Raw genomic sequence first — 23,380 nt, forward strand, 5'->3', positions numbered from 1 at the left:
TCGGGAGCTTTAAACATCTGCTTCTGGCATTCCCACAAGTCCACCAGCATCAACGTGATGACTAATCCATCAGATCCCACAGACAACGGGTCTTCCTTCACCTGTACTGCTTGGGGAGCACAGTGAAACAGACTTAAACCCACTTAAACCATTTGAGCCGAGCTGCACACTGGTGTGGGAATAACAGGATAATCCGCGATTATGTCCATGTTACAGCAGCACTCATGAGGGACATATGAAACATACACTCAGTTTTTCCATTGAAATGAGGAGGTTCAGAGGCAGCATGTTCTGTTCTGGCCCTCCTGGAAGACAAAGACTCTATTATTGGGTTAGTTCTACTTTGCATGACAGAATTTCATATTTGTTTGGCTGAAGAGTGAACAAATAAACATGATTCTTAGCATGTGATGGAGATGAGGGTGTCAGTCTTGTTGGCAGTCCCCCATGTGAATAATGGCCAGATGCTGTAGTTTGTCCCATAATTCAAGTCTCCTTTTTAAATGCAGTGCAATAGCCATCTACTAATTAGAAATAAGTACTTGCTTTTGTGTGTTTTTTCTTTTCTCTTTTGTCCTCTTAACTAACAGCGTTAACAACAGAGCAACTGAACTAATGAAATCCTCGATCAACTTCCCTGCCTTTCTTGGCCAGACAAGCAGTGGCACATGCTGGAGGTGGTTCAGAACTGCGCTTACCATAGTAAGGGATTTACCTAGCAAGGGCATTAGTTTGGTCCTCTGTCCTAGGCAGTCAAGTTTCACAAGTCATGCAAGTACTTCAGATCATTGACATATTATCTGTTCTGTCAAAGCCGGCCAGGCATAGTCGTCGGGTGAAAATGTATTGTAAGATGAGAGAAGGGAACATGCAGCACAGGGTCACAACCGCCATTGCTTAGGAGACCAAGGCCAAAACCAAGGTAGGTGGTTACCAGATACTAATAGCGAGGGAACTGTATTTTGCAAGGATACTTAATTTATTTTCTGACTGAGAAATACGTTGTTATCCCATATTTAAAGCACCCCAGAGATTATACAGCAGCATTCTTCTACGTCTTGACACTGCCAGTCATTCAGCAGAACATCTCCATGTGCTGCTTCAGGACGCTGTCGGTAAGGTAACACGGACGTTTTTGGGGAGCAAAGACTGCTTTCCACAAGGAGAGCTGGGTACCAGCATGCATTCATCAAACTCCACATCAGCTAAGGCTACATGTCTAAACACCTAAGTAGAAGGGTGGAAAAATACACTTCAGAAGCTACAGATGATGGCTCATTCAGTAGAATTACAGGAAAAGCTAATTTGTGAAATAGGAAGGTATTAAACATGAGAAATTCCACAGAAATTTAAAATTTCTGCTTAGAAGTAGGTATTTGACTAACTATGGTGCAATGGTCTGGTTGACTGCATAAGCCAGTTCTGCGGTGACAATGAAGCTAGACTGCCTCTTGTTTTGGCTTTTTAAAGTGCTGTTTTTTCCATCAGTAGAGACAAGTCACCAGAGCGTGGCCGCCACATGAGGAGAATCTTACTTACCTACAGCATTCACAAGGGGTGCACACACGTTTGGGTGGGTTGGGAAGAACTGAGAGCAGCTCAGTAGAAACTAGGTAGCAAGAGGAGCAGATGATGGACTTGAACAGACAGTTTAAAAAATCAGGAACATAAATGGTCTTTGACCTATACATGGTTCTAGCCATGAAAATTTGCATTTTTTTTGGCACCAGATCCTCCAGCTTTTTTCAATTAGGTTTAGGTACAGTGAGCTGAACAGATTCAGATTTCACCAAACAAAATTCATTTCCATTAGCAGGGAAAGCAATGTAGTACTGCCCTTTTTAATCAGAGATGGTGGGGCCACAGTTAGGAATTTGATTAAATAATAAACTACAGTAAAGCAGGAATTAAGCTTTTGTTTTCCTTAACATAAAAAAAAAATAATAATCAGAGTATTTTAACCACAAAGGAGAAAATGCAAGACCTACAATGGTTTTACTTACATAAGTGATCATGAGTTGAGCGATTTCATTGTATGAGTATGAATAATGAAAGCTTATTCATACATGGAACAATTTGCTGCACTGAGGTGTTTTTTCCCCTCCACTCCTCTCTCTGGGGGTTACAGCTGGAGCCCCCACTGGGGAGCCATCAGGACCCAGACAACCTGTGCCTGACAGGTGGCCTTCACAAAAAACCTACAAGGGACAAGATGATGTATTGGGCCAGCAGAAGCTGTAGGAAATCAGCAAAGCTTTTATTCTTTCCCCTCCCTAAGAGTCACTGGCAGAACGTGCACTACCCCTAGACTGACAGCACACTCGCCTCCTCGCTTATAGCAGCGATCTCAGCATCAGCCCTTGCAGGGAGCAACGAGGCAAATAATACTTCTTTCTGGAAACAGTTCTGGAAGTAAAATTGTATATGAAGCCTGAGTCTTTGCTGCTTCAGCTGAAGAACCAGTCCCTTGGCTGCAGTGCAAGAGGACAAGCTTGTGAAGCAGTGTGGCTGCTGAAGGGTGGGCTCCACTCCGCCACTGAAAAATCACAGTAATGCGCTGTTTGCCATATTCCTTCAGAACAAACTGCGCGCTGATGTAAAAGGCAGACAGTGTGCCCATGTTAGAGACCTCAGTCCTGCTCCCACCTCTGCCTGAATAACCCTGTGCAAGCTACATTATCAATTTCTTTTGGTTTATTTTTTCTTCCCTCTTAAGACAAGAAAACTGGTCTTATAATTAGGGTTGGAAGAGATACAGAAATTGTGGTAACACTCATCACAAGCGCAAATGCTAAATTCCTTGTTCCTTGGTTTACACAGTGTATACAAGTATCCTTGTTCCTTGGCTTATACAGTCCCTCATGAAGCTTCAGGACCTTTTAAGAGCACTTGACCCAACGATTGTCTTGGAAACCAGAACACCAATAAGAAGTAGCCTGATTAAAAAGATTAAAAAAAAAAAGATTCTAAAGACAATGCCATGTTTTGGGGAACAAGAGTCACTACCATCAAGAATTTGTAATTTACAGACTGAGGGGTGGCTCTTCCCTGCCTGCAGGTGATGCAGGCCAGCAGCTCCTCCAAACCATGGTCGCTGGCTCCTGCCAGAGGCATTCTTTGGAGCTGTCTAAATGGGGCAAAAAGCTGACTCAAGGTCAACTTAGTCAGTTTGTCTTGGTGGAAGGCCCTGTTACCTGTGCAATCACAGCCGAGATCATTTGACCTGGCCAGGCTGTAACCATGGCCACTTCAAACACTCCCTGGCTAGTAGCAGCAGCAGCTTGTGGAAAGGTGCTGCTGACAGGACAGCCAGGTCCAACTGTCGGAAACTGGAACCCTTCCTTCCTGCTCACTCCAGCACTTACTGCTCACAAGGACTCAAAATGAAGTATGTACAAGTCAGAGCTGTTCAGCTCTGGGTTTGGAGGAGACCAGTGACCATTATGTTCAGGCTGAGGAAAAGAAATGGAGGACCGCTGTCCACAGGAATGTTTTCCCATTATTGATTTGATTCAGGAGCAGGGGGGGAGCAATTCCAAGTACTTGTTTGCGTGTAGCAACATAGCCTTTCAAATCTGTTGGAAGCTTTTGCTGTTTTCAGAATTTTGCACGATTTTCCAATGGGCTTATTTCTTGAACAATTTGGTCCCACAGATTTTATTCTTGCACACTGAAGGAGCAAAATATTGCCTCTGTATCTTCTCAATAGCTTACCTGTCATTAAAAATGGAGTTTCCTAGCATGCAAGGGGTCCAGTGGCATTCATCAGCAGTCAGGCAGGATCTGGCCTAACGAGAGAGCTCCTGAAGAGTGAGGGATGGGAACAGCCCCGTCATGCAAAGTGCTGTCCGACTTGTGGTCTCCCTTTGGGCCCCGGGCATGCTAGATGTGAGCAGGCTTTCCAGGTGGAAGAGGAACAGAAACTCATGAAGAATGACACAAACTTACTGTAGGTGTGTTTCAGGGTTTTTAGGGCTTAATTCATGTATCCCCTTAATTCCTGAATTAACACGCAATGCAAATCTTATGATCATTACACAAACTCTAGTTTACACAAAGATGAGCAAAACCCAAGGGAAGTCCCCAATACAGAGATGTTAAAATCTAAAAGCAGCATCGGAGACCTTGAGGCTCACTGGAAAGCTAAAAGGAAGACCAATCTGGCATTCCCAATGTATTTATTTGAAAGATTACTTCCCATTGTCCTCATAATTTTTAAAGAACTTTTTTGGGATCTGCTAGCGTAGAGGTAAGGCCTTGGAGAACTTTACCTAGTTGTAGATTAGTTCTATGTGACTTTCATATTTGGCAAGCTACTAGGACAAACCTTGCCACAAAAGTGCTCCTGACATCAGCACATTTCATGCTTAATCCCAACTGTCAGTTACTTGCCAATTACATTTTAAAAGAAGAGCAGATTTTATTGTTTTTTGTGAAGCAAATATATTGTTTCTCCTAGAGACAACATATATACAATGTGTATGATAGGCATAATACACACAATTAAGAAGACTCTGTGACAGATTAGTGACCAGACATCATGAAAGAGCAGAGGGATAAAACAAAAGTTGTAAATAATTGATCACTTGTAAGAGTCAATTTGATCATCATAACCCATTGGTATTCATTTTTTTTTTTAGTGAAAACCGGACTGCAAATACCATTACAACAACTGCCCAAGAAAATAATGAACAATAAATAATAAAATGCAGACTCAAAAGATCCTCTAATATTGAATTTCCATTATGTAATTTAGGGATTATTCTAGCAACAATTAAACAAGCTGTTCTGCCCAGGAGAGAGAAAAAAACAAACAACTTTTGTCTTTAAGTACCAGAATGTGAATTGCAAAACATACAACAGAACCTCTAACCAAGGAAAGAATTACGTGCAGACTTACACACTGGTAGTAAAGAAAAAGAACACACTTCCAAGAAGCGCTCAGGACAGCACAGATTAAGCTCTTCCCTCTCACCTCCTCTGCTCAAAAGCCATCACCTATCTTCACTACAGCCTCCATGTGCGAAATGGACTTTTTCATCCCCAAATCATTACCTTCACCTCTGATGGTCTTCTGCACACTAGAAAGTATTTTCATTTCTTCACCATAGACTTCTATGTTGGTTTGGACCGTGAACTCCTGATCTTTCATCACTTTGATGATAAAAGCCCCAACGTAACATTTTGCTGTGGCAAAACCTGTGCTTTTAGTAGTGTCATATTTTTTCTCTTGTAAATACCTTTGCTTCAAAATCGTCGTTCAGTCCTGTGGCCACCACCAACCCAGACACGCCTTGCCAGCGCAACCATCAGTAAAGGGCTGCTTGTGCAGACGCTGACTGTGGGTTTATCAGCAATAATTGCATTAGAATAATTTTACTCGAGTGCAAACACAACACTTGTTCCCAGTTTAAGCAATTTTTACTCAATCTGTCTGAAGAATAGTGCCTCTTAGGGTAGCTATATTGTGTTCTGGGTTGATAAGCCATGGTGCGTTCTTCTTCCACTAAAATTCAAGATAGCTATTGAAACAAACTGGCACTCCGAGATTAGCCAAAATAATAAAACTTCCCAATTTCTTTTTTCACTATCCACAATTTTACCTGATTATTGTAATACAATACGATTAAAAACCCCCAAACTTTCAAGCTCATACACACAGCACCGCTGAACATTGCTATGTTACCAATTACGGATCGGCTGCTCCAGAAAACCAGCAAGCAGACAGTAATGTGGCTATGAGGAATTTGAGAATGCCCCCCGAATCACCACTGGGATGCCACATGAATACTAGTAAAGGAGGAAAAGGCAGCTTCAACGGATCTTCTAGTTTTCTCTGTAGCCTTAAGTCCCTCTTTCTGCTCCCGTTTGCTCAGGATCTCAGAAGGGTATTCCCCAACCCAGGGCATGAAACTTAATATTTACTTCTCTAACATTCTTCCTACAGTGATCCGGTAATATTTTTTCCTATTCTCAAATTACTTGATAAAAGAGGACACACCACTGTCACAGTTTTGCGACTGGAACCGATTTTGAAACATATCAATTAATTATATTCTGGAATCATGAGATGGGCCAGTAGCAGAACCAAAGCCAGAACATCAGGCTGAGGTCAGTGCCCTGCCCCATACTGCGCTCAAAGGGCTCTTCTTTTGTCAGGCTGGACTGTGACTGTCCCGATTGCTCGGCCAAGGTGAGCATGAGGAAGCAGACACAGCCAACAGCCCGGGCACACAGGGCAACCGATGGACTTGTCATCTTCTGACCAAAGAAGAGGTCACAGGACAGTGAAGTTTTATTAAAACTACATTCCACTTTTACCGCTCTTTCCCAACTTTTATTTATCTTTAAAGGACAGAACACAAAGCCGTTACACTTTTGCTTTCACTTTTTTTTTTTTTTTTTTCATGTGGTGAAACCTACTCTCCTTGCAACTGCTTTGCCATTAACTTAGAAGGTCTGTGCAGCTGCAGCTGGACAGCTTCTGGTACCTTGGTGGACGGACTCCTGCACAGCCTGGGCTTCCCTGCACTGCACAGCCACCTGCACTGCAGGCACTCGCTGACGGGGCTGGGAACAAAGCCTGCACCTCCCAAGCACCTCTAGATTTCAAATGAGTTTACTCTGCTAAATGAAGATGCATCACAGGTTTCGTGTTTTTCAAATGGATAATAAATGATGTTATAAGGTCACAAACATAAGAGGCGTCTCTGAGCTCAACACATGCAAAATTCAATATACCAATTCATTTTGAAGATAAAAACGTTAATAACGGTTTCATAGGCTAAGTAATGAATATAAATTTTTTTCCTCCCAAACCCGATGACATTTCCTGAATCAAAATTGCCTGGACTTTGCTCTCTATCCAAGCATAGTTTCTCTAGCTTCATTTAAGGTTCTGGAAATCGAAGTTACTGGCCTTTAACATGCAGCTGTCACTTATGTGAGTAACCTTGGATTTATTAAAATTCTTTGTTCTACTACTAAAGACAGCAAAATTTTCCCACTTCAACAAATGTCTCACTGGGTTTATTACTATAGACAAGTAAGATGTTCCTGGAATATGAAAAAGGTGAAAAATCTTAACATAGTTTCAAAAAGGGTAAACTTCACTACCTAGAGCAGAGCTGAGCCAGCTTTACCTGCAAGAAATCCTGAGCTACCTGATTGATTCTTTTATGATAATAATTACAAGGCAACATTTTTAACACAATATAAATGTTTTTTTTTTTTTAAACAGCTTTCTCATGTTTATCTCAATGACACGACTAAGTTAGGAGGTTACTCTACATAAAAGTGCAACATTCGGTACACTGTACAGCAAAATACAGACAAAGTAAAACAACTAATATATGGGATAAATCCTTTGCATGTATTAAAGTTGAGATAGTAAGACTGAGAATTAGTCAAAACTTAGATACGTGAATATAAAATAACTTATATGATGTTCATATAAAAACCCCCCAAATTAACAACTGAAATCCCCTTTTAGTGATCATTAAGGAACAGAACTTTGCTCAAAGAACAGTCTCAAAACTTTGCTTAAACTCCAAAACACTGTAAACATGCGTATGTAATACAACATTCAAGTTTTTATACTTTCATTACTGAAATGATATATATCTAATGTTGGTGCCACATCTTTGGAAAGTTCAACAGCAAAATATACACCAACCTTTTCACCAGCTTATTGCTAAATGAAGTAAACAGTTACAGACTTCCTTCCTTTAAAAGCAGTCTTATTGAAAGAGCATTAAACTGTGTATTAGACAGATACAAGAGGAAAAAAAAATCACAAAACTACATGGTTTGTTTTGAAAACTCAGTTGTTCTACTAGCATTAGTAAATCAATAAACTAAAGTAGCAACCCCTTTGCCTGCACACAGCCAAACCTTTCACTTAGGTGCTCCTTATGTACAATTGAAACTGAGTATCGACACTGAAGCAGGAACTGTGTCTGAGTAACATCTCATAGAAGTAACTTAAAATGTTTTTCTAAATTACCAGAATAATGACAGCAAGTCAGACTTGTTGACGCATTTTATTGTGAGATGGGGAGTCTGGTAAAAAACTAGAAAATGACCATGATGTAACAAGGAACTTAAAAATGAAGTTTCAGATTTGTAACATACATACATGAATACAGGAACAAATTGGCACAAAAATGTTAAATATTGTTCCCAACACTGTTTATAAGATTATTCTAATTTGGCTTACTAAGGAAATGAGAGTTTTATGGTTAGACTAATCTCTTAATAAAACTGCAGAGCATCATGCTATTAGTCACACAGTGAATTTCAAAATTTAAGAGCTTTATATTAAAAACTGGGTAAAGGTAAAATGAATTGATTGCAATTGTAAAATTAATACATTCCCATTTTAATTCTTCTGTTCTACAGTCCAAGGCAAGTATAAATGTTAACATAACACTGTTAAATCAAATCTCAATGCAAGAGAACCGATTGCATCTCTACTTTAAATCTTATCAACTTTCCAAATTTTCATACTAAAATATATTATTGTATTAATACAAACTACAGTATTATACACTACACTGTGTAATAAATAAAGAAATATAAAAATAAGACACATAAATATAAAAGTTTTCTAAAACTAAAAAGGTACATATGTCAGTAAGAAGGGTATTAATACTGCCAGGTTTGAAGACATACAGTACAAAATGTTGCACAGATCTATAAACTAAAAGAAATAAAATAATACTGATAGGTAAAAATCAGCTAACATTGTTAATAAATGGGGTCCATAATAACTAACATTTGAAAATACTTATGAGCCAGATAACATGTCATGTATGTGTCTGAAATTAAAGTAAACCAATAAAGCAATAAAGCAGATTAGAAAATTTCCCTTGTAATTATTGTAGAGAAATTCTGCAAGTCAGGTATTAACCCAAAATACCACCAAATAATTAAATAATGAAATATACCAGTGTTCTTACTTCTCTGATGGCTGAGTGTTTTTTTCCCCATGATTAGTTTAGAAGTTTGATACAAATCAACAAATGCTAGTTATTGTAGGCCACACATTGGATAAAGGCTGCTTAGAGCCTTTGTAATACTGATAAATGGCACTTACAGCACACAGGTCTTGCATAAGGCCAAAGGAGATACAAAGCTTCATATCATATCCTTCATATCGTTACTACATACTCAAAACACAATTACAAACACTGATTTTGACGACTTTGCTGTCCTTACCAGTATTAACACTGTTAGTCCCTGCAATCAGAACTCAACGACAATCTTTTCAACTACATTTTTAATCACGAGTAAGAAACTTCAGTTCTTCTATCATCTGCTTTCTTAAGGCTAACAATACACTTTAAATGATAATATGCTCTACTACAACATCTAATGTCATAAACCGCTACCTTCTAGGTTGAATTTACAAAGGTAGCCAAGCACTGTTTGCAACTGCATTACAGGTTTCTGCAAAAGGGAATTTTGTAGTGCAGAAGTTCTCACATTTTAAAACATAAGAAAATACTGAAGCGGATCTAGGAAATGTTTTACCATAAAAAAAAAAAATCATATAAATCTCTCCCAATTGTACAGCTTAAAAATTAATCAACTTAAGAATGAAAATTAATACTGATAAAACAAACGATGCCAGATGCTTGTCTAATAAATCAGGTTTCCTAAAACCTGTTAAATCTTTGCTTCCAGAGTCACTGTATTTTTCTAATCTGCTTCATGTTATAAACTTGTTCCTACCTTTGAAAACTGTGTGAAAAATTACTAAGTTTGAGGTTCAGGCACACCTGGATTTCTTTTTTTTTTCTTTTTCTTTTTTTCTATATATATATTTTTTTACACAGTAGTGAACAGAAATCACAGTATGCAGGCTACTGTGTTTCCATGAAAAGCATGTATAATATAGAATGAACTTCATTACCAATTCTTTTTTTCCTTATAGAAAAAACTATCATTTAAGCTTTATTTGTTTTTTTCTTCTGACACCTGCCCATTATTCTGTATAACTTCTGGTTCTGCATTGCTTGCTTGATTTACAGCTTCATCATTCTTGCTACCTTCAGTTTTCCCTTCTTCCTCTTCCTCTTCTTCTTCCTCTTCCTCCTCTTCTTCCTCATCCTCAACTTCTTGTAGTTTCCTACATTCTTTTTCTTCCTGAAGTCCTTCTATCTCTTTTTCTTCCTCCTCCTCTTCCTCTTTTTCACTGTCTTCCTCTTCTTCCCTGGTTAGACTCTCTCTCTCATCCGAGTCGATCTGCGATGGAGATGCCCTGGCACCAGCATGCTCGTTATTGAGGGCCTCCTGGCCTGGCTCCTCCTGTTCCGTGCTGTCACGCTCTTCTGCCTCTCTTTTGCAATAGGAGTAGCGATGATTCATGTGTTGAGAGTAAGACCCCGAGTGTGAAAACCGCTTTCCACATTTGTCACATTGGTAGGGTTTTTCCCCAGAATGCAGTCGCATGTGTTCGATCAAATGGTGTTTGTGTTTAAATGCTTTTTTACAGATTCCACACTCGTGAGGTCTTTTACCTACAAAATAAAGCACAATTGGACGTCTTGTAGCTGAAGTTTTACAAATTTATACTGTTGTTTTCACCATAAAATGCTGTTGGTGAATGTATTACCAACGATTAATAATTTCATTTAACAAGATGTTCACTCCATGCATTATCAGCATGAGTTTCTCACCTAAGCCCAAAGGATGAGGGTGCAAGGGTACATTGTCACAATTACACGGGTAATTAGTAAGTTTTTTTAGGAAAACTGAGCATAGAAGGACAAGCAGATTCTCAGATGTAACTTTCAGCACAAAAAAGTGCCAGTATAAGTAACTTAGGAGACATTTTTCTTGCAGTAAACATTCTGCCTAAAATACATTTTAACTTTTCTATAGTGATGAAAATTTTAAATCAACTATGCTTTTATGTCGGTTTTTGAGTACTAAGTCCTTCTTCCGTGTTATAGGTAAAGGGAAAAACTTTCTAAAATCTAGGCTGGCACAGGTAAATGCCTTATGTACAAAACAGGCTGACTACACATATGTTAAGAAGAAAAATCTGCTTTGTTTCATTTAGTTCTCTTTCTGCTCTGTTTTCCAGCTTTCTACTTTGTTGCCTTGTTTTTGAAGTCTCTGATAAATGTAGCAGGAGCCTGGTAATGTTACTTTGATTTCCACACTCAAAAGCTGTTACGCAAAGCAACTTTGCATGGTCTTAGCCCAGATATAAAAGATGGAGACAAAAATAAGACAGCAGTTTTTTGGTCACCCTATACAGATGATCACCACTGCCACGTCAGCATATGCCAAAGGTCGGTGTTGGTCTCTCTTCCCAAGTAACAAACGAAAGGATGACAGGAAACAGCCTCAAGTTGTGCCAGGGGAGATTTAGGTTGGATATTAGGAAAAATTTCTTCACTGAAAGGGTTGCCAGGCTGCCCAGGGAAGCAGTTGAATCACCATCCCTGGAGGTATTTAAAAGGCATGCAGACGTGGCACTTGGGGATATGGTTTAGTGGTGGACTTGGCAGTGCCAGGTTAAGTTGGACTCCACGATGTTAAGGGTCTTTTCCATCGTAATTGGTGGAAAATCATTACAAACGTGGCTCACTGAAAATCCTTCATGCTAGACAGATACACTGCCTTTCATGTAAAGTATCATACACATACACGATCCTTTTTTCTTAATTTATGTTTTTTAATTTTTAATTTTTCTTAATTTATAACCAGGCAAGGTAAATTGGAAGTAATACATCCTTGATTACAGGCTGGGCTCGCAGATGATCATCCGTGAGCCAGATGGAAGAAACTCCCCTTTTTCTATTCGAGGTTTAGGTCTTACAAATTTAAAGAAACAGAGAACTGCAGTTCTGTCAAAACAAATATACAAAGCATAGGTTTCTGAAGAAAGCTGAGCACAGATGGTAAAAGGGACTGACTACTACACTTCCCTACGCTTTCTGAGAGCTGGATTCCAGTTGAGATTATCAGTTACACACCACCAACGAACTAACAGTCTGAAACTGCTTTTCCTAGTACATACCTGTGTGTTCATACTTATGTCTCAATAATGAGGAGCTCTTCTGGAATATTTTGTCACATAGATCACATGCATACATCCCATTTTCTGTCTTTCTCATCTTTTTCTTTGGGGGTGTTGAATCAGAATCATTTTGATCTTCTACATTCGATACTCCTTCTGAGCTAGTGTCTTGCCTTTCATCCTTAAAAAAATTACAAAAAAGATTGAGTTCAGTTAAAAAAAATGCACTAACGCAGCACAGAGTTTATAAAATGTAAGCTGAAGTTGCACTGTTATTCTCATTCAGTTCCGTAAACAGCCGAACAAAATTGTTTAGGCTTCAATAGTCAAAAAATATCTTTCACTGCGTCACTCTGCTTTGCAGTCCCCGCCACCATACGGATGCAGAATTCTCACTGGGACTGACTAATCACATCCCAATCTGAGTGTTGGCCAGGTCTAAGCTACACTGACACATCATGTTTTAGGGCCTATAAAAAATGCAATATTAGGAAGGAAAGTAAGATTACACACCTATAAAGTACCTCAGGAAACTGGAAGAGCAGATTCAATATCTAACTGCATTTTTCAACTAATGTTTGCCACCCACGTTTTGCCACCTCGCAGATTTTGTGGAAGTTAAGACCGTATTTTTTGATGAAGTTTTCACAAAAAGCTATTTAAATTACCATTTGGATTTACATATTTGACTACCCTCTTCTTCATAAAACCACCACAAATACTACTTAACCCAAAATCTGGGGGACTTCAAAAGTTTCATTAATAAGAAGTTTAAAAAAATATCCTAAGTGTTGCCTATTTCTAAGCACTTCAAGTGCTGAAGCTCATCTTTAAGAAGCCCAGTATTTTCTACCGGTATCGGTAGTTTCACTACACACAGAATTAACTTTACCATATATCGTCAGCTCTGAACATGAAAATGTACATGTTAGCTAGCTCAAACGCTGTCTGTCATAAACTTTAACATATAAACAACCTCATAACTCTTTAAGGCTCCTCAGTCTCTGGCAATACAGAAGCCTGCGTAAAATGCTAAACAGCCAATTTCTAAGCGTTAATGAGAAACTCTCAGTCTTCATGTAAGCCGCTTTTCTATTCTGCTCCATCCCCACCTCAACACGCACAGGTGTTGCTCAGGAGGATTGACTCCGATTAGATCACATCTGGATGTGCCCAGGGAGGAACAGGGCAGGATACAGGAATGGCAGGTGAAGAAGGTATCTGCCCGACTATCAATTGAGAATACTCCTGAGTTTTGCTTAAAGTGCCATTATGGTGTAGGATGAATTCAGCTACTCTGCAAGCCAAGAAAGCAGAGCAGCGTGAAGGGAGTAGCCAAAAGTTCCAGAGTTTACTCTCCAGATGCGGGGAAGGAGGAGATACAGAACCAGTAAGAAACCCAGGCCATGGCCTTGCTTTGCTTTCAGATCAGGAGCACTGAGCTGTCTTTAAAACACTGAGCACTAATGTCCTAGAAGACGCTTTGAATGACTGAATATGGTGAAGAACTGACTCGTCCACGCACAGGAACATATAGTTTCTGTCAGTCTGGAACAGAAACAGTCAGCTTCTGTCAAGCTGCCTGAGCTAACTAGCTTTGCAGAGGACTTAACAGTAACATCTATCACCCATCAACAATAAAGCCGAATAAACCTGATAGCTTATATTTACATTTTTATTTAATTTATCTTGACAGTTTTCTGTCAGTTCAGCATGGATACAGAATGAACACATCACACACCACATACAGGAATACAGGGACCGAAGTACCTGATTTCCACTGGCTTGGGTCTGTTTTGGTGGTGTTTCTTGAACTGCAGGACTAACTGTAGTAGAATATGTATAAGCCACCTGTGGAATCAAAATGGTTTGCTTATTGGCAGCGAGAGCTCTCAAGCATGGAACACTGTTCTGGTCAGCAATGGCAACAATTGTAGGTAACTGGGCAGTGACTGTAGGTATAGCAATATTTATGGGATTGGCACTTGGTGGGATTACATTTACAATAGGATCAGAGTCTGTAATACTGTTGTCCTTTTGTGGTTCTTTTTTTGCACAAGTTAAGTTCAAAGGTTCTTCTTGGACAGAATAAACACTGTTCTGGTAAACACTAGTTATGGTAGATCTTTCCAATAGTTCTCCATGTTGCTTTGGTAGCGAAAGGTCAAGAGGTTCAATTTGTGGCTCTTCTTGTACGCCCTCTGCTGTGTACGTATAACCCTGTGAATTTCGTGATGAAGAAAGGTTTAGTGGCGATGGGGATGGCGTGCTACTGCGTGAACCATTCAGAGTTGATCCCCCTGGTAAAGTCTGAGATTTTGTTGTACTGACAGGATTTTGTGAGTTATTTGTGCTGTTCTGGGGTTTGCTTACGTTTGTAGTTGCTGTTTGCTCATCGTTATCTGTGGGACTGCTTAATTTAACTTGTTCAGGAGAAGATGGTCCAGAAGACTGCACAGAAATTTGTCCAGCTTGCATTTTTTCAAACCACTTTTTTACCACATCCAGTGGTAGGTTTACTGAATCGGCTATTTTTGAAAGCTCTTCTGCGCTTGGTTGTGCATTTAATGCATAATATGCTTTTAGGAGCGATAAAAGGTTCTTTAAAGGTGGCTGACCAGGAGATAAGTTGTTCTCCCCAGTTTCTGATAGGACAGGGGAGTCAGGCTTCTCAGCTTCTGTTCCACTGGGCTGAGGAAGCTGAGGAGGATTTTTCGTATCATAGTGCTTTAATTCTTGAAGTGCATTAAGATCTCCTGGACAGTCATCACAAAGAAGACAAGTGCTATCATTGGTCTCTCCTTCAAAGTTCTTATCTTTCTCAGACTTCACTGTAAGATCTTCTGGCAGTTTTTCATTTTTGCAACTATTTGTAGGAACAGAGTTTTCTTTTTTTAGATTTTGCGGAACAACCTGAAGTTGACTTGGCTGCTCCAAGCTGTAGTTGATGATAATTTTGGTTGTCCCATCTTGGTCAACCAAAGGAAGACTGATAGCTGAAATGAGGGAATGGCCAGCTTGTTGTATAGATGCATTGTTGATTGTTTCTTGCTCTTTGGACGCAAGATTAGCATGATTGTTTTCCAATACTTGCCTTATTACATTACCATCCACTGCCACTTTAAGTACATTTTGAATGTCACTTAAGTTGATGCTTATGGGAGACACCAGACCTACTGTTGGTAGAACAACAGCTTGCACCACACCCTGAGGAGAACTGGTTGCCTGCAATGGGCTACCACCACTAAAAACCCCATTCTGCAAAGGGGTCGAACAATTAATTCCTGAAGCAACCACTATGGGCTTGAATTCATAATCCACAGGTTCAGTTTTAATTTGGTTAACAGGAAGTTGCTCTTGCAAGGGTTTATTTTCTATCTTTTGTCGTATCTGTGGTCTTGCTGGGCTACCTGGTGATGCAGAAAGGGAAGGGGACGAGCACTGAGACGTCTTGAGCCCTGACCGGGCTCGACCATTCACGGGCATCAAACCAATACACTTCTTACTGCTTATGTGTGAACTGTATGAACCAGAATGGGAAAAACGTTTCTTGCAGTTTGGGCACTCATATGGCTTCTCTCCTAAAGATAAAAAAGAAGAAAAAAGAAGGCATATGCAACAGTTTACTAGGTTACAATGTACCTTCATCAAGCAAAGTAACTAGAAAAAACCACATCAAAATGACCTTTCAAAGAATTCTAGGGAAAAAAAAGTATCTTACATAGTGAATTCAACAGTGAGAGTAATTATGTAATCTATAGCTCTGATCCTAGGGTCCTTTAATAAGTTTGTGATCTACTAGCAGACACAGGATGGAGCCCATGTGATCACAATATGTTCCAGTATTTCCCAGTAAATTATAGCATAAATAAACCTATTTGATACTTGCAGATTTCATTAAACTTCATTGAAGTAGTACCACTACTAACTTCAGAATGAAAAAATAGCGTAAGCTACTTCAGAATGGAAAAAAATCAGAATTTGATTAACTAAATAGAACATGCCATAAATGCTATGCACATATTATTGCGGCAAACTCAAATACAGTATATTCATATCTTCCTACAATACTCATCAGCTGAAAACCAGGCGAAGTTTAAGTAAAGGGAAACCAGACACATGTAGAATATAGATGTATATTTGCCTTCAGAGATGAATGTCAAGTTATATTGCCAGGAAGAGGCACACAGCTATGCAATCATTACACCACTAGTAAGAGCTGGCTTTTCAGGGCAGCCGTGCTACAGAGGAAAAGGAAAGAGCTGAAACAGTTGGCTGGCTTCAGATTGAAAAGTACATTGACAGAGGCTTTCCCATTTACAGGCACAGCACCACTACACTCTGGAAATGAAATCAAGATGGTGTTTGCTGAGGGAGGACTTCTATGTTAGGTGCACACTTCATTGCTATTATCATGGCTGAGCAACTGATAAGAAAGGAAAAGGTGGCCTAAAAACTTGTTTTCAGACTTTCTGTCAATGGGTAAATCTGGGTTGAAGACAGATATTGAGAATATCTTTAGAGTGAGCACATTTAACTTATATTATTATATATTGAATTTCTTATAAATTGGAACTTTTCTTATAAACTGAAACTGTTGTGGCAGTATAGCACAACCTGTGCCCTGAAGCTACTTTAATGCAACTCGTCTTGAATGATGACAATCACAATCACAGTAAGAAGCATGGTTCTTCTGTCCCACAAGTGAAAAAGGAGCAGAAGGATGCCCCCATTTCTTCTGCCACAAGTGAAATTTTCTTTAACTGTCTGAGCTTAAGCTGCAACTGTAAATCCTCTTGAGTTATTCTGCACATTTCCCGCAAACAGCTGAAGGCTGCAGTCTGTGCTTACAGAGTCCCAGAGGGGGAAAAAAAGGGAAACTCTAGTATTTTAAACTTCGACTTACAAGACTGGTATCACATCAAAGTTATAAAGAGTAGAAATGGCAACATTATTACACAATTCAATGCTTGGTTTATTTACCACTGTGGATTCGTAGGTGCTCCTTTAGGTGATGTTTATATTTAAAAGCTTTTCCACATTCAGTGCACTTGAATTTTCGATTACCACTGGACTGCGTCACATGTCTCTGTAAGAAAGAATTAATAATTATTGCACAGGACAGCATGTTAGAAAAATAGCTTGTATTTTCACATCATAACAGAGAAAACACAATAGAATACTGAAAAGATTTAATCATAATTTTAAGAGACTGAAGGTGGTATGTGTTATACATGAAAAAGAAACAAATTACAAGTCAGGTTAAAACTGAGCCATATGTATCTTCTGAATAAATGTGGTACAGTAAAAAAAGAACAACCCAAACCAAACCCCAAAATATATTTGCCCCATCTCCTATCTCCAGATGAAGCTTGCACTAACATGTTTTGTGAGTAAGAAGTTCCAAGATGCATGCTAATTCTATTTGTGAAAGCAAAAAAACCAAGAAAACCCCCAAACTCACCACCCACAGAATATGTCACGCAGGACAGAGAAACATTAAAGCGTATGAAAGCCTGTTTAAAGTTTAATCAGTTGACTTGATTTTTCCATTTACAGGCTTCCAGCGCTTACTGTTGGCTTTGAATTTCTCTAAGTAATGACGCCACAGGATTGCTCAAGACAAGATGGCTCAGCGACAACAAAGGCACTCTCAGGCACAAATAAGTCTCAAAGTAAATGCAAAAACCTAAATTAAAACAAATAATAATATGGAGGGATTTCCCCAAGTACACAACATCAAACCTCTTCACTATTTGCATTGAAACTCTGTGGTTATTTTTGTTATATTTTGCCTCGTGAGAGCATTTACTGTTAAGCTCCAAGTTCTTTTTAATTTACCTGTATGTTATACTAGTCTTAATAAAGCAAAACTATGAAGAAAGACATGTAAATATATGTTGTATATATGTGATATTTATATGCAAGATGGATAATTTTATCACAAACCGTATAAATCTCTGAATGTGTATTTTTGAAGACAAAAATTACATACATTTTAGAAGTTGGAGCAGCTTAACTGCCAACATGAAGTGGAGTAATTAGGTTTTTTTCTGTTCAAATTGTCTATTTAAAAAAAACAGCGGGTCCTTTCTAAGTAGAACTCACTCTGCAAAACGACACCCTACCACCATTTGGATGCAGCTGCAGATTTTTGGTAACCGGGGCAAGTATTTTCATAAACTCATTAATAGAGCTATTCATGTAGTCTGAGGAAACAGCCTGCATATGGGCAGCCACCACGACCTGGCTGGCGTGCCTTGACCTCCCCTGGTGTGAAACCGTGGCGGGGAGCTCCTACACCTAGTTCTGGTCTGCTGCGGTTGGCAGCGCTGGGAGCAGACGCTCAGCCAGTGCTGAGGCTATTCCCCAAGTACCGACAGGGCAGCGGGGGCTGAGATCTGCGCTGGAGAAGCAGTGACAAATAAAAAGGCAGGATGATGTTCCTGTTCTGTTTTACACCTTTAGATCTGAAGAACCCACAGCCGTGCAGTTTGCTGGATGGAAGTCTGACAACTCTGCTATGAGATATGCTGTCCAAATTATCAACCCTCCCCGTTCTACACCCTGTTCTCCTGTACACAGACGCTAACAGAAGACAAACTGAAACAAGATAATCTAAATTGCTTCCAAGCACTCTAATTTGACAGTTCCCTTGGGATAAGCACTGGGTTAAGCTGCAGTTTTTACCTCCCAGCATATACGGCTCCCACCCTCCTGGGGGTGGGCTCCTTCCCACCTCCTCCCAGGCTCTGCAGTGAGGTCTCCACTCTGATTTATCCTGATTAGCACTTGACCCTTACTCCTGGGTTTGTCGGCTGTCTTTTGCTAGTCCAAACGGCTTTTCAGCTTTGTTTAACTAAGTCCCTTGAAGATGATGTTCTAGATGATTGTGCCTGACTTGCTGCATTTCACTTTAATGATCCAACTTCACTGAGTCTAGAGGACCGTGTCAGGATTTACTTAAGCCTGCAGAGAATCAGTTACTACTGTTTGACTTGAGATTATACAAGTTAAAGGATCTCAGCATACATACAGCTACTGCAGATGCTGAACTACATAAATATTCATACTAAATACTAGTGCATGTATTCAGTCTGTCAGAAATGTTTCTGTTCCAGTCTTTAAAATGCAATGTTCTGCCTCCAAGGCATGGAAGCCCACATTTCTCTTACCAAATTTTTAACGCATTTTCCTGTTTTCCTGGTCATAGCTATAAGCTGCTTTGACCTTTCTGCTAGGCACTGTTCCCATCTATTTTGCCTTACCTTCTTATAGTTGTAATTCCTTATTCAACTTTCTTGCTGTCTGTCCTACACTTTTCTTTTTCCCAAATCTGGGGCATCCTCAGAGTTACTCTCCAGGATCTTCTTTAAAACTGAGAAAACCATAGCTCTTTCCTAAAGTACCATCCTTGATAGTCTTTCACCTTCATTTTCTTAGTTTCCCCCCCTTTCAGTACTGTTAAACTGACGACTTTTTTTTTTTTTTTCCCCTCTAACGTGCAATATATATTTTTAAGGCACTGTGCATAACTGCTGTTTTATGCTCATTAAAGAATTAACCACAGCATTCAAAAAATATTCCTCCGCGTTCCTTTAAGGACTGAAAGAAGAAACATCAGCATTAAAGTCTGTAACTAGCTACATATACATCCCTACATCAAGTATTTACTGTGCTTAGGACTAAAGTCCACCCTTTCATACCAGAGAACCAAAAGTAATTAATGGGAGTCCTCAAAAGTTATTTGGAAGATGGGAATTACAGGTACATCGGGATTTTTTTTCACAGTTTGACCATGGTCTTCAAGAACTGCCGTTTCTCAGCAGTGTCCATGGCAATATGAAATTTTAACAGACTACCTATGGGTGCTTTGTAAATTGATAAGAAGAAAAATAAAACAAATATAAGAAGAACTTTTTCATACTTCAAAAGCTTTTTTGGTGCTTCACATGCGTAAGCAGATGATACATATGCAGCATCGCCTTCTACCAACCATTAGTAGTGTAGAAGCAGCCAGGGGAGCCATGAGGGACAACAGGGATGGGGAGGAGGGATGGATGAAGGAGAAGGTGTAGGATGGCTTTCAGCTCTCTGCTGGAGCAGAGGTAGCTGCAGTTTGGCGTATTTCCCCCTTCCTCAGAGGGAGGCACAGTGCGCACATACCTTCAGTACACTAGACATTACCTTTGCTCATTGCTTTCCAGTACAGACCAATTACACAATAGTCACATGCTGGACATCAACCAGCTAACAAAGTTATCCAAATAATCTACTTTCAGCTGAAGTTCTTTAAGAATAAGATATTAAGTTTGGAATATGCAGCTGTTTAAGATCCACAACCAGGAGGTTTATACTTTACTATGGAAAAAAAAATTTCCATTACAGAAATGATGCAACCATGTACATGCACATGAAGCCAATTTAGAAGACATGACAACTCTGTGACAATAACATAAACAAATACACATTTCAAATTCACTAAGTATCTAAACTATTGCAGTTTTGATTCTGGCTATGGCTCTAGAGAAAAAAACACACTAAATGGGTATAATACCGAGTTCCAGGTACTTCACAGAAACAACATTTATCAAATGCAATTGGGCCTTCAAAAGTATAAACCCATTCAAATATATCTGCAGGAATACAATTTAAGCTTCTCTTCGTAGCAATTCTTCTGAGATTGTTTACTTGCTTGGTATTTTCATCTTTTCATTCAAACTACATGCAAATATGGGAAAGGCTTCTCGCCCCTCCAGCTACTTTATTCTTCTGCTGCTCTTAGGCTTCTAGTGGGAAAAACTGAAAATAAATGTGATAGCTCACAAAAAAGCATTAGACAAAAAGCATTCGTAAGTTTTATAGTTAGAAATATAAGATGTATATAAGACAATAGTAACTTTAAAGTGAAAGCCAAGCCAATAAGAGAGCAAGACAGAAATGAATTGTTCATGGGAAACGTATTTTTGAATAAACAAGAACTGCCATGCCAGAATACGCTGGCGAGGTTATTCCAGACCCCGTGAGACAGTAAAATCCCGCAGCAGGATGGCCGACAGTTCTTGTAGCAGTTTTTCTTATTTAATTTACCTGTGGATATAAACATTCAGGTTTAAAAATGTGTAATGAATTTTTAAGCCATTAAAATTTTTAGACTTAGTGATGCTTTGTAGAATGGAGGTTAATACTTAATGTGTAAAAAAGCTTCTCCTTTACTCTGTGTTACAGCCTTTCAGTTTAACGCAAGATCTGTTGGTTTGGAGTTGCAAGAAATATTGAAGTACCTTTCCCTTTCATTTCCATTCTTTTCACTTTTCACTTTTTTGCATCTTTCTGTGATGTTTCTCTCCTGTTGCCTCTCTGGAGTGTATCAATCTTTTTAGCTTTCTCCTCCGAAGGCAACATCTCCAAGCCTCCCTCTATAACCTGGTGGTGGAAAATCTGTATCTTTTTTCCTTGGATAATTCCTGACTGTTTCAGTGAGTTTCAGTTGGTTCCTGAGCCTCAGAGTGCCTGTGATAAGCTATGGAAGCATGTACTTGTGGATGAATGATAGGAAATTGTGGGGATAAAGGAAGAAAAGAAAAAGAGAGAGTGGAACAGAATCTCAGGACCTCCACGAGATGGCTGACTCATGGAAGGTGTTTCAGGGAACCACACCCTCAGGTAAGCCCATGAATCAGAGAAAACAAGCTAAGAGTATCTTTAGCCCTTTTTGTTGCTTAATTTAGTACTGAAACACTGTATTTTATGCACAAATTATTGGTATATTGTCTTATAGCATGGATTGCATTTAAAAACTGTATCAGTTCAAGCAAATGAATCAACACTATGGTTTGTTTCTTCAGGGCAAAAATGGGTGCAGTAAATTTTGAATTAGCTAAACAGGATTCATGAAAGAAAAATGTGTTTCAGTGAACATCACAAAACACTTGAGACTAGATTCGATTCACAATTTTTATGTAATGTTAGCTAATGAACAGATAAAACCTAATTACCTATAAATGCAATAAAGAGCTTCTGAAAATTAAAATTTAAACCTAACCACATTGCCCGATGAATGAAAACATAGGTACTCAGATCTCATTCTTTGACAGCTACGGAAAAAGTCTGACTTCAGGCAGCAAGTTTAAGTCCATGCTCCGGGACTGGGACTTCAGCACGTAGATAACTGGATGTGAACAGCTTACTTGCTCTGTACATTTTTGCCCACATAACAAATCACAGTGCTGTTACAGAGCATTCAATTCAAATGCCACTTACTTGATCTCTTCCTGATTTGTGTGATGTCATGTGGCGATCGAGCTGCGTTCTGTACGCAAATGTATAACTGCACAAGGAGCAACTGAAGTTATCTTCATTTTTTTCATGGCGATATTTAATGTGTTCCTTCAGAGAGGTAAAACGCTTGTACCCTCGATCACAATATGGGCAAGTAAGCAGTTGGGAAAATGCATCGGGTGTTCCTACACAGGAGAGACAACACACCATATTAAATAAATATACCTTCCAAACTTATTACCATCAACAAAGGTGCTTTACATATATATATATGTTACTGTAAGAAAAAATGCGGCTGCTAGAAGCTCCATCTCATTTAGAAAAGGACAAATGATAACTGCCCCCCCCCTCCCCCAGGTATTACATTACTACAGTATGGTATGGTTGCCCCAGTGTACACTGGAGAGAGCTGGCACAATATGATCACCTATAACCACACCTCCCAGTGAGCCTGCTGGACTTCCCAATACAGCACTACAGCTTCTGTTTAAAAAGTGGTCTGAAAATTGTGAAACATCATTTAAGATCTAGTAATCTTTGTAAATCTGGTTAGCTCAATCACAGACAACCCTCAAATCCTGTTTACAAATTTAAGTCTATCATTGAGACATCTAATAGTCATCCTGTTTGCAGCTCCTAAAGGAATAAATAATATTTGCAAGCTGCAGAGAATACTTTTTTCTTTCTCTTTACCTAACACAGAATTGTAAGTGAAAAGAGAACTGAAAAAAAAAAGTTATTAGAAACATGGTTTATAATTCTTATACCTGGACCTGTTGGAGGTCCAGAGGAGGGCCACAAAAATGATCAGAGGGGTGCAGCACCTCCCCTACGAGGGAAGGCTGAGAGAGTCGGGGCTGTTGTGGCCTTCCAGTGTACCTAAAGGGGTGTATCTTACAAGAAAGATGGGGACAAACCTTTTGGCGGGGCCTGTAGCAACAGGACAAGGGTTAATGGTTTTAAACTAAAAGAGGGTGGATACAAATAGATTAGGAAGACATTTTTTACAATGAGGGTGGTGAAACACTGGACCAGGTTGCCCAGAGAGGTGGTAGATGCTCCATT

General features: G+C 39.3%; 1 protein-coding gene across 2 annotated transcripts in view; it reads right to left on the minus strand.

Moving 5' to 3' along the window:
- Nucleotides 1–8,023: 8,023 nt before the first annotated feature.
- The window catches only part of ZEB1 (zinc finger E-box binding homeobox 1), a 127,056-nt gene continuing 111,699 nt past the window's right edge, over nucleotides 8,024–23,380 (minus strand). For both annotated transcript variants that reach the window (XM_055710117.1, XM_055710116.1), the window contains exons 5-9: nucleotides 22,298–22,500; nucleotides 17,018–17,123; nucleotides 13,805–15,615; nucleotides 12,035–12,215; nucleotides 8,024–10,523 (exon numbers count right to left, since the gene is read on the minus strand). In XM_055710117.1, the coding sequence (XP_055566092.1) occupies nucleotides 9,958–10,523; nucleotides 12,035–12,215; nucleotides 13,805–15,615; nucleotides 17,018–17,123; nucleotides 22,298–22,327 (2,694 nt within the window). In that variant the 5' untranslated portion in view covers nucleotides 22,328–22,500 and the 3' untranslated portion in view covers nucleotides 8,024–9,957. The remainder of the gene's footprint in view (nucleotides 10,524–12,034; nucleotides 12,216–13,804; nucleotides 15,616–17,017; nucleotides 17,124–22,297; nucleotides 22,501–23,380) is intronic.

This window comes from Falco cherrug, chromosome 4 (genome assembly GCF_023634085.1).
Source record: "Falco cherrug isolate bFalChe1 chromosome 4, bFalChe1.pri, whole genome shotgun sequence".
Taxonomy (NCBI): domain Eukaryota; kingdom Metazoa; phylum Chordata; class Aves; order Falconiformes; family Falconidae; genus Falco; species Falco cherrug.